This window comes from Prosopis cineraria, unplaced genomic scaffold (assembly GCF_029017545.1).
Source record: "Prosopis cineraria cultivar Desert tree isolate PC_DT_omini unplaced genomic scaffold, ASM2901754v1 PC12, whole genome shotgun sequence".
In the NCBI taxonomy this organism is placed as follows: domain Eukaryota; kingdom Viridiplantae; phylum Streptophyta; class Magnoliopsida; order Fabales; family Fabaceae; genus Prosopis; species Prosopis cineraria.
In genome coordinates, this window is record NW_026555343.1 from 26,342,176 (window position 1) to 26,353,720 (window position 11,545).

General features: G+C 34.7%; 1 protein-coding gene across 2 annotated transcripts; it reads left to right on the forward strand.

The window, feature by feature from the left end:
* Positions 1-472: 472 nt before the first annotated feature.
* Positions 473-11,227, forward strand: LOC129288234 (Golgi SNAP receptor complex member 1-2). 2 transcript variants are annotated; one of them, XR_008587962.1, is made up of 6 exons: positions 473-942; positions 2,279-2,475; positions 3,559-3,648; positions 3,720-3,791; positions 4,618-5,052; positions 10,212-10,343. XR_008587962.1 is itself a non-coding variant. In XM_054924745.1 (6 exons), exons 1-6 carry the CDS (start codon positions 825-827, stop codon positions 10,910-10,912), a joined length of 705 nt encoding a protein of 234 aa, XP_054780720.1. In that variant the 5' UTR covers positions 476-824; the 3' UTR covers positions 10,913-11,227. The 2 variants fall into 2 exon arrangements, 1 of the variants encoding a protein (XP_054780720.1); XM_054924745.1 differs by lacking the exon at positions 4,618-5,052 and adding an exon at positions 10,815-11,227 and having other exon boundaries at positions 476-942; positions 10,212-10,341.
* Positions 11,228-11,545: the final 318 nt, after the last annotated feature.

Here is an 11,545-nt window from a genome sequence, read left to right on the forward strand (position 1 = left end):
TGATTGAAATCACAAATATAAATTTATTGAGAAAAATAATATGGGTTTATATTTAAATTTTTTTTTTAGTGAGAAAGATAACACAATTAGGTGAGAAGATGATTAATAATAAAAATCTAACAAAATGAATTTTCTCATTTAAATTCTATGTTTATTTTATTTATTTATAAATTCTTTAAATTGTTAATTTTTCTTAAAATGTGAAATAAATAAATAAATAAATATATATTATATAAATTTTAAATTATTAAAAAAATTATAATAATTTTTTATGGGCTAGTCTTCTAAAAAATAAATTAAATTAAATTTTTTAACTTATCTTATTTAACTGATTGATCTAATCCAACTTATAAAAATATCAGTTAGTGCGGATTAACCCGCGGGTTGATCCGTAGTCCGCTTGTATAGTGTTAATTTAACCTGACATGTATGAAAAAGTTATGGATAAAATGTACACTTCGATTTTTCAAAGTGGGCCGACATGTGAAAGTCTGGCGAACGCGGGGCCCGGGCATTGATCATTTCCCGAGAGGAAGCAATCAGCCACACTGAGATCGAAAGTTATCAGGTTGCAGGTTTTGATACGGCGGGCTATCGGCAGTTGATCCTGCTCCTTCCCCACTTTGTAAAACTGTGAGATGTGAGGGAGCAAGCGAAGGCAGAGCCAAGGATTGAATTTGAATACAGGCAGTGATGCGAGTGAACCAGAATTTTAACTGTAATAACCGATTCGCCGTAGTTTGATCAGAAGATAACGAAAGAAGGAGGAGGAGTAGGAAGATCTGGATTTGGTTTCTTAGAAGATCCGTCTGTCGGATTCGATCATGGAGTTGCAGGAATCTGGTTGGGAGGAACTGAGAAAGGAAGCACGGAAGATCGAGGGTGATCTTGACGTCAAGCTGTCTTCCTATGCTAAGCTGGGCTCTAGGTTCACGCAAGGAGGTTTGTTTTCTTCATTATGTTGCTTACTCAATTCTTCCACTCTCGCTTTGCTACTCCACATATTGATGAATGTTCACTTTAGCAGTATGATATAGTGGGTTTGTGTTGGATTTCCCAAATTGCCATTTCTTTTCCTGAATGCCTCTGAGAATTGCAATTACTTTGTCTGCATTGGGGAGGAGGGGTTTAACCCCAATTCTCTCCTTCTTGATTCATTTCATTGTGAATGGTATTTTCATTTACTCTTAATATTTCGCTTGCCTGATTCTTGTGGTTGCTTAGCAGCTTAGCAAACTTAATGCAAAGCTAGGCAAATTTTACTCTACGCAGGAGTTCGGTCGGATCTCTCATTTTTTAGGATTATTTATTGAACGTACTTCTTCTTGTTCGCTATGTTTCATCTTAAGTAGTTTTATGATTATTGATAGCCACTGTATGTGGACAACTGTAATTCAAATTAAATCTATGGAGAAATAAAATTTAGTTTCTGTCAATTTGGTGCGACTCCTGTTTATAAGCTGAAAATGGTCTATTTAATGAGTCAAGAAGATCTAAAATCAGCAGACAGAAAGCAATATGTGGTAATTTTCCTCCGGGCAAGCTTAATGCCAAAAGCGGGTTTTCTCTCTTAAGATGAATATCAATGATAAAGATATCCCCAATAGTTTTCACCCATGTGCTCTGAGTGTGGCCTGGGAGTTATCTTTCCTTTTTTCTCTCACTTTATAAGCTATGAATTGGTTGGGTGTTTCTTTGTCTGTCTTGGCAGAACTAGAATGGATGTCACAATAGTCACTTTACAACAGTGCAGAGACATTAGTGGTTATGCACTCTTCTTTTCTGAGCACCTTTTATATCTCTTCTCTTCTGTCCTGTAGCTGTTGATTCTTATGCTATTTTCTCCTTGTTAATCAGTTCCTCCTATACATTATCTTTTTCTTCTGGTTATTGTGGCTTTGGCTGTTAGTATTGCTTCTTGCAAGGAGAGCTTTGATAAAATAGTTACTTCCAGAAAGCATAAACAAATAATTCCCAGCCGAATTCCAGTATATTAAGGTCTTACAAGGTGGCTGCTTGAACGACTCTTTGGGATTAGTGACTATATAGTTACAAAAGACTCCAATAACCTGAAATGCATTTTATCTCTTACTTTGTATTACTTTTAGTAGTGTATTTGTTATTAGATATAGCTTGCAGTCAGTGCTTAATTGCTTTTTTTTTTTTTCATCAATGATTGAGCAGTTTCCACCATTTTCTGGCTCTTGGATTGTGGTGTTTAATTTTCTAGCTCTGCCACAGTCCTATGCATTTGTATTAATCTAACTTCTTCTATCAGGTTATGTGGAAGGTGGGTCACCTCCTCTTGGGTCCAGTAGGTCATGGAAGTCAATGGAAATGGAAATCCAATCCTTGCTTGAGAAACTATTGGACATAAATGATTCAATGAGTAGATGCGCTGCATCTGCTGCACCGGCTACTTCTGTCACCCAGAAACTAGCCAGGCACAGAGACATTCTTCATGAGTTTAACCAGGTATGATTTGTGTATAACAACAAAAACCACAAGGTTTATCCTACTAGATGGGTTCAGCTACCGGGATCATACTATGCCAATGTGTTCTATCAACAATCCCCCTCTTTAGATGTACCATTAACTGAATGATCCCATTTAATAGCTTCTTTGAGTGCTCTTCTTGGTCCTCCTTTACTTACTTTATCAAATGACATTTCATTTGTGCGTCACTATTTTTTTGTTGGATGATTTGGTTTCAACTTTCAATTAGTAAAACAAATGGTTTGCATTTACCACTTGCATAGGGAAACTATTAATTGTTAGAGAAATCCACAAGGTTCATTTTGCTTTCTATTTAGTCAAAACGCTTATTTTACTTCTATGTTCTTTGTTTTTTTTTTTTTATAAAAGTTGCGTGAGTCTTACTTTACATTTTCAAGATTTAGAGGAAAATGTACACTTTTCTTCCTTCTAACAAGTGGTGCTTGGATTAAATTAAGATCGTCATATGTGAACATGAATCTTGGCATTTTAGCTGTTATGTTCATTCTAGATTCAAGTGGGTGTCTTTTTCAAAAAATGAATAGTTTTTGGCCAATTAAATTCAGAAGGTAAAGCAAAGTTTGAAGCAGCTAATGGAATTGCTAATTTTAATACTTATTATTGAGCTCTTGCTTCGTTATTTGGGGTATACAAACACTGAATTTATGACCAATTGAAACTCTCTCTTTCACCCCTCCTCACTCTTTCTTGGTTTCAATGAAAGGTCGCTTGTCATTAGTCTCCATATTACTGCTTTAAAGTTCCATCCAAATGATTTGCAACAATTCCATGTCACACAGAGTGCAGAGTATTATGTCATTTCAGCCTCTCTCTCTCTATATATATATGTATTGATTTTTCTGATTTTATCTATGCTATCATGTTAGCATCGGTTCAAGAGGGAAGGAATTAACAACTATAGAAAATAATGAACTCAGAATGAACCAAACAGGGTACAAAAGCATCATTCTAGTTTTATGATATGGAAGAAAAGTGACCTCTTAACAGAAACATATAGTGTTCTCTGCATAAACCAATGTCGAATATTGCTATTCTTTTCAGGAATTTAGACGTATAAAGGGGAACATAAACTCGATCAGAGAACATGCGGAGCTTTTAAGTTCAGTCAGGGATGACATTAGTGAATTTAAGGTGCGCAATGGACATGATGTGAATCTAATTACATGGTTGATTTTCTCCAAAGATTTTCCTTCTCCTGACAGGCATCAGGAAGCATGTCACCAAGGATGCAGTTGTTACGGGAGAGATCTGCAGTCCATGGAAGCATATCTCATGTAAGTATATATTATATCAATAGATTAACAGATACTTCATTGATTCTTAATCTGTAATCCATCAATCTTTCTTAATATGTAAAGCAAGAAATAATTTTTGTTGTTAGTGGTTCATATTAATTGAAATTGAAATTGAAATTGAAATTTATACTGTAAATCAGAAGACTTTATCTATGCTGATTGTACCCATTCTTCTCATTGTGCTTTAAGTCTGACTGAAGGTGAATGGCTAGGATGAAAAGACGGTGCTTGCTCACTTTTTAGCTATCAGTGAATTCTTCCCTTGATGGAGGGACTTGACTAATTCCGTTTGGATGTAAGGTTTAATTGAATAGGGTAAATAGTTTGGGCATCACGTTTTGCTCTAGCCATGTTTAACATTGTTCCATAATCTCCCGCTCCTTTCCTTTTCATAACAGTTTTGATATTGCAACTTTTGACAAGTGGCAATTTCCTCTAACATTTTGAGTATAGTGAAGGAAGAAACTTTCAAACCCTGAAAACAAACCTCACATTGCTTACCACTATGACTCACTCCTATATGACAATGTTAAATTTACTTTGACATACATTTTCTTCTTTAATGCAACCTTCCTTTCCCGAACAGATTTATAATGTCAGGTGACTGTTGCATGCTTTGTACTCTTAAGGGCCTCTTTGGCATGCAAAATGCTAATGAGTATGAAGGGAAATGGAATGAAAATGTGATTTTTTGAATGACATATGTCCATTATGCCCATAGATAAACCAGAATATGAAAAGATAATTACTGAGTAATCACATCGAAGATATAATGAATATTGCATATCTCAATTTTTGTGCATAGGGAAGGGAATAAACCTCCTCTTTTTCCAAATGGGGTGTAAGCTGGAAATGGACTATAGTGCACAGCTATTCAAAGCAGAAGTTTATTGCTGCAGCTTTACATGGTGCAACTTTATGATTGAGGGAAGGTGTTTCTGTAGACTCAAAACTCAATTTGATAGAATAATGCTAAATTGCTGGGATCTACGGGCTTTGTTTTCATATAGTCTCCAGCATTGATGTATAACTTTGATAGGAAACCAGAAATACAACAGACCACCCAGAAATGAGTGACAAACTAGAAAAATTAGGAAACGGGGACAAAGAGATGCAGACATGGCAACTCAAGTTTGGCAGCATTCCTTCTAGACCACCAGGCATTTACACCAGCAACCCCTTTTACCATTTGGTCATTGACCACTGCTCCTGGTGACACGTGTAGCTCATTGATTCAATGGTACCCTCCTTCGCCCCAAATTCTTTTCTAGCCATTTTGTTTATTCCCATCTTCCCCCTTCTTTGATATGCTTTTTGTGTAGGAGTTTTGACATAATTGTAACCTAGGTTCCGCTTGGTTAATAGAAAGGAATGGATTGAAATCAATATAAAAATGAACTAAATCACCATTCCCCTTCATAGTAAGCATGATAAAACTAACTAATATATACTACAAATGTGGGAATCATCACAACATCTAAAAATCTAATGAATCATAATTCCTAACTCCATAAACTAAATTATCTCTCTTCCTTATGAATGTGGTTCACCATCTATGTTGATTATCTTATTTTTTTTTACCTTTATTTTTTCAATCCATTCCATTCCATTTCTTTCTAGTAACCAAACAGGACCTTAGTTTCATTATTTTATCTCATTCATAGTGGAGGTAGACTTCGGAAGGATGCCATATGTTGCAACTGCAGTCTCAATAGCTTTTTTCCCCCTTTTTGTGTTTTTCTTAAAAGGAAATGGTGGATTCACTTCTTGGCTAAATTGTGTCTACTGATATAACTTGCTCTAATCTGTTATGGGTTGCAAATATTTTTAAATTTTTTAGCATCACTGCGATGGTTGTTTAGAGTGGTGTTATTCGGAGGGTAACTTCATTTTCTTTTCCAAAGAGAACTCCTCAAGTTTATGCTCCATGCACCCTGAATAGGGTCAAAAAAGTAGTGAGACAGTATGTGTTAGTTTTGTGAAAGAGAAATAACTGATTAGCAAATAGAACCTGTAAATAATTTTCAATCATGATAAGATCTATCCCATTGAGGCTTTTTAGAACAAGATCTTAGCTTATGATCTTATACAAATGATAAATTAGTATGTCTTGGTGATATACATGCAGCTAATAGTAATGCATAGAAGAATGGTGGCTTAAGGTTCTATCGCTAAAATGTTTCTAGATACAGAATGAATGAAGGATTTGTGTATTATTACTTAATGTATAGCCTAGGGTTGTGCACAGCTTATATCCTGTTATTTTTTTCCCTCCCTACTAACTGATTCTAACTATCTTAACTACTGCCAGTTAAATGTATCCCTTGGAGGTTTTTTTAAATTAGAAATTGAAACTTCTGAATAAGCTTAGAATCTTAAGGGACTATAAGTAGAATCGCAAAAGAAGAGAAAATTGTGTATGTTAAGTAAAATAGGACAAAGTTCATTAGAAATCAGTAAATTTTTTCATCATCCTCGGTGAAACAAAAATGGGAAGGAACGTGTGGCAAAGTGTTAGTATGAATGGAACAACCTGAGTGTGGAACTATGTCTTGATTTTTGCAAAAAAATTGATATTACCTTTATGAAAGACTGGATTTTATTGTTTGTTATATATCCTTTTCTGTTAGGCCAAGAAATGAACATGGTAAAATTGGTGTATCCTAGTGTTACTTGAAGATGATATGAAAATCATCTTAAGTTTCTGTTATGGTCATATATTAAGGAGATGTACGAAACAAGATAATGAGTAAAAGTTTCAAAATAAGGAAGATGAATGATCAGGTAAAAGTGGTGTCGAGAAAGATAACTAGCATGTTAATGCAGACTTACTAGCATGTTAATGCAGACTTACACTCTAGTTATGGCTTAAATTTGTAGGATTTCATGTTGCTTTGGCTAACAATTTCTTCAGCCTAATCCAACATTTGGGTATTTATATTTTAACATTATTGTATGTACATTTGTTACTTTTCTTTGAAGTGATGAAATATAGGAATTAATATATTTTGAAGAAGCCTGCTATAAGAGGAAATCTATCTTACTTTTATATTTTATTACTTTTTGTTTTTTACTCTATTTAGCAAGTGGGCTATTTTATCACTTCATGTGTTAAATGAGCCGCAAGTAGATGTTTCCTTATAGGGAACGAAACCTCAAGCTTATATTTTACTTTGTTTAATGTTTCCTTCATAAGAAGGAAACCTTAACTGTGGCTTTGATAAAAAGCCACCATGCAGCACATGTAAGAGAGTTCTTAGACTTTGATGAATGAATGAATTCTGATACAATGTGCTGATAGCTTCCCCCCTTTCTATTCCTTTGGTTTTGTCTCTCTCCGTGCTTCCTTCTCTCTCTGTTTACTGTGTCTCTTCTCTCCCTCTCTGCTCTTGTCTCCTTTCTCTCACTCTCTGTTTCTGTTTCTTCTCCCTTTTCCTATTCTGTTCAAATCAGTGTGAGCATGAGTGTGTGTGTATTGCATCAATTTGGTATCAGAGCTTGCGTTTCTATGCTCCTTTGGTACTTCCGTCACCAGGAAAACAAAGAAACTTACTGGCAATCTCCCTGAACCCTCTGTTTCATGCTGCCAAAGCCCAGAGCCATACTTCTCGACATCAGATCTCAAAACCACCACCTCCATTGTGTTTGAAAGGAAGAATCCAGCCAGAATCCAGAGACCCACCTCCGACCTCTCCCACAAATGCAGTCACACGCTGGGGAAGCTCTCTGGGTGTTGTCCTCATGCTCCAACACGCCACTACATGTGCTGTCCATACAGAACCTCCAGATCTGATTTTCAACACTTCTTTTGGTGTTTTCAAGGAGTTTCTTTGGTTCTGATCAACCTAAGAACCCTGAATCATCATCCAAAGCATTATTTGGGGAAAAATTTCATCTTTTGTGGCTTTCACAGCTTGCTGGCCTATCTTATGTGCAAGAAATCATTTCTGGAATTTTAGTTTTTGTTCATTATGTCCAGAATTCTTAAAGGTGATCTTGAGGAATCTGAAAGGTCTCAAAGGGAATATGTGGATCACAAAATTCAAGAGTTGAAGGAGTATATGAATAGTAAGTTTGATGAGGCCTTAAGGGCTCTCAAATGTTTAGGCCATCAGAGGGGCATGGAGATAACTTTTTCAAGACAGAATTATGATATTTTCAAGGCACAAAAGAATGATACCTCATCAAAAAGGCTACACCTATATCAGTTATGCCAAAAAGGGATACTAATAGTATTCATGGTCTTGTAATTGGGAGTGAAAGCATTCCTATGAAAGAGCTCAAGTCAGTAAATGGAAGTGACATAGATGTTACTATGAAGCAAGAGAAAGAATTTGAGCCAGAAGAAATCTCTATGAAAAATGAGGGCATTAGTCTTAAAGTGAATCAAGGCTTCAAATTGTTGACTAAAGATCATCACATAGGCAGTAGAGGCTTATGAGTGGGAGCAAGTTAGGGATCTTGACAAGAGTGTTGAACTTTGTTAGATTCCTATTTTTAATCATCCATGTGCTATACCATTTACTGCAAAAGTTGTTTTGGTTATGAAAGAACATTATTGTCCCATTTGATAACAACTTCTACAGCTACCTTGTTCATTGGAAAGGTTTTCCAAATCATTATGATCATATTGCTTACTTTCCACACATCTCATTTTCCACTACCTTATATGTTGGAAAGGATCTCCAGATTAATTGCTACGTGGAGGGATTCCCTACATCACACTCTAGTGGAGTTACTTCAACTTTTTTTACTCTCCGGAGGAGAGTTCCATCAAGCGGGGGAGAAATGATGAAATATAAGAATTAATATATTTTGAAAAAGCCTGCTATAAGAGGATATCTATCTTAATTTTATGTTTTATTACTTTTTGTGTTTTTACTCTATTTAGCAAGTGGGCTGTTTTATCACTTCATGTATTAAATCAGCTGTAAGTAGATGTTTCCTTTTAGGGAAGGAAACCTCAAGCTTATTTTTTTTTTTTTTGTTTTATGTTTCCTTCATAAGAAGGAAACCTTAATTGTGCCTTCTATAAAAAGCCACCATGCAGCACATGAAGAGAGTTCTTACTTTGATGAATGAATGAATTTTGATACAATGTGCTGACAGCTTCCCCCCTTTCTATTTCTTTGGTTCTGTCTCTCTCCCTCCTTCCTTCTCTCTCTGTTCTCGTCTCCTCTCTCTTACTCTCTGTTTCTGTTTCTTCTCCCTTTTCCTGTTCTGTTCAAATCAGTGTGAGCGTGAGTGTGTGTGTATTGCATCGTGAAGTTTGATGGTCTTCAATATTAATGGCAATACTTCTGCTGGAGCACCTCCCTTGGAAGTTCCGGATAGTTTCTTGTCAAACTCTCGCCTCTTCAATTATTTAAGACAAGCAACAATAACAAAATCAGCCACTGAAACGGTGATAATGATAAAAATAGATCTTAAAACCCTTGCTTTTGCTCATCAAACGATTAGAGCAGAATAGCAGATGATTCAACGTCTTGTTATATTTACACTAAAGCAGCATGTGTTTGGAAATCTTGGATATTTCTGGGTGGAAAAGAGTTTGGAAACCAATAAGAATGATCACTAAAAATGATCTAGGTGCACTTTTCACTAATGGAATGCTTACAATATTGAGATTATAATAGTTCAAGATATCAACTTCTACTCTTCTACCTAGGTATAATTGATGAAAGATTAATAATTTGCTTATATATGAAAATATGTAGGGAGCAGTAAAGAATGCTACAATTCTCTCACTAGGTGGGGTCAACTATGTGGATTATACGATACCATTGTATTCTATTATTTATTAAGCTTTTAGAAATATTATTAATTAAGAAGTCTCGATCAATAACTTTAAGAAGTGTTCTCTTTGGCCTTCCTCTACCCTTCTTAACAGGGCTCAAAGTTATTTGTTCTAGTTTCCTCATAGGTACCTCCTGTAGTCTTATTTGAATGCTCAACAAATATACATCTCTTGGAAATCTTATTAAATGGACCTTGCTTTTTACTTGGGGCTCGCTCAAGGCCATTCTCTGTAGTAGTAATATAATGCTAAAATCAGTTTTCATATTGAGATCTCTTTGTAGCCCGTTAGTATTAGAGATGTTTCTTTTTAGGCAATTGCCCTCTCTTCCTCCTCCATGTCTTTAGTTCTTCATAGCAATTATGCATGTTAGATTTGGCGATTGCCAACAACTATTGAAGTTCATGGTGCTTCAATAATTGTATTCTTTATAATTGTCATATCTGCATTCGTAGCATTTTTGAAGGATATGTTATTGATTGAAATTCAAATAAGGCTGCTTCCATCCTTAGATGGTGATGTGTTTATACTAACTTATTTCATATCAGCTGTTTCGTAATAAAAAAAAAAAATTATCTCCATATTTTCTTTTTGCTTCCCAGATTGATGATGTAATTAGTCAAGCTCAAGCAACAAGATCTGTTTTGGGGTCTCAAAGGGCTTTGTTTGGTGATGTTCAAGGGAAAGTGAAACTTCTCGGCGATAAGTTCCCTATGATTCGAAGTTTGCTTGGTATGTTGTGATGCAATGTGAATAGGCTTGTTTGATTTTATTTTTTGTTTTTATGTTTTTAAAACAATTTTATAGAGTAGTTTTTCAGAACAAGTTTTAGAAATAAAAAATGAAAAAAATCTGTTGAATTTTGAAAAACATATCTAAATTGGTGAAATAAAAGTGAAAGAATAATTTATTTTATTAACGTGATAGTTGATAAAACCATGATATGTCTATTTTCAGTTTTGCAAAAGTAACAAAACATCTAAAAGATGTTCTGGTTCTTATAGTTCTTCAGACCAACTTTTAACTTTCTCTCATAACAGAAAACATGTTTTCAATATTTTTTTTTTGTTTTGTTTTTCAAAACAAAAAACTGTTCTGAAAACAAGTAATTAAGCAGGCTAGTGTTTTTGACATTGCTTTTGATGTTTTGCTGTTCTCTCTCTCTGGTCGTTATTTTGTTAATCTAATTCTTCTGCTCTTTTAAGGTTCAATACAAAGGAAACGGTCCAGGGATACTCTTATATTGTCAGCTGTGATTGCCGCATGTACGTTGTTTCTCATTGTTTATTGGCTCTCAAAGTAACCAAATAGAAGAAGGAAGAAAAGATGCATTTTGAAACACGGAAGATAATATTAGATTATTATGTTGTTTAATTTTTTAAGGAATTTATTTGCTTGCTGGAAAAAAAAAGTAATTTATTTGCTGCTGCTTTTTCTGCCTTTGTTTGACGGATCATTCATTTTTGTTTTAATTCATGGGTCAAGTAGATCATAGTCTTTATCATTCATACGCAAGATTGGATTTATAAAATAGAAGCCAATGGCTATGGTCTGAAGGCGAGAGATTTGTATAATATGTTAATTATTTTCGATCTCAAATTTGAGGTTACGATGACCATTATTGACTCTCTTTCAGATTAATCAAATTCAAAAGAATAAAAATGGATTGATGATCCAATTTCACCCAAAAAAAAAAAGCTGATGTTATTTAATTAGGTTTATTTGGTGAGAAAATTAAGAATATATTGTTTACAAATGTTATTTTTGTCACTAAATCCTTACAAAATTATGATAAGGAATATCTTGTAATAATGCATATGCTTTTCAATTACATCACTCTAAGGAAGATGAGTCTGTATCACACTAAGACTTTAAGACCGGAACCGGTCACTTGTCCAATCCAGTTGAGGTAGAAAAATCAAAGGGTAATCAAACA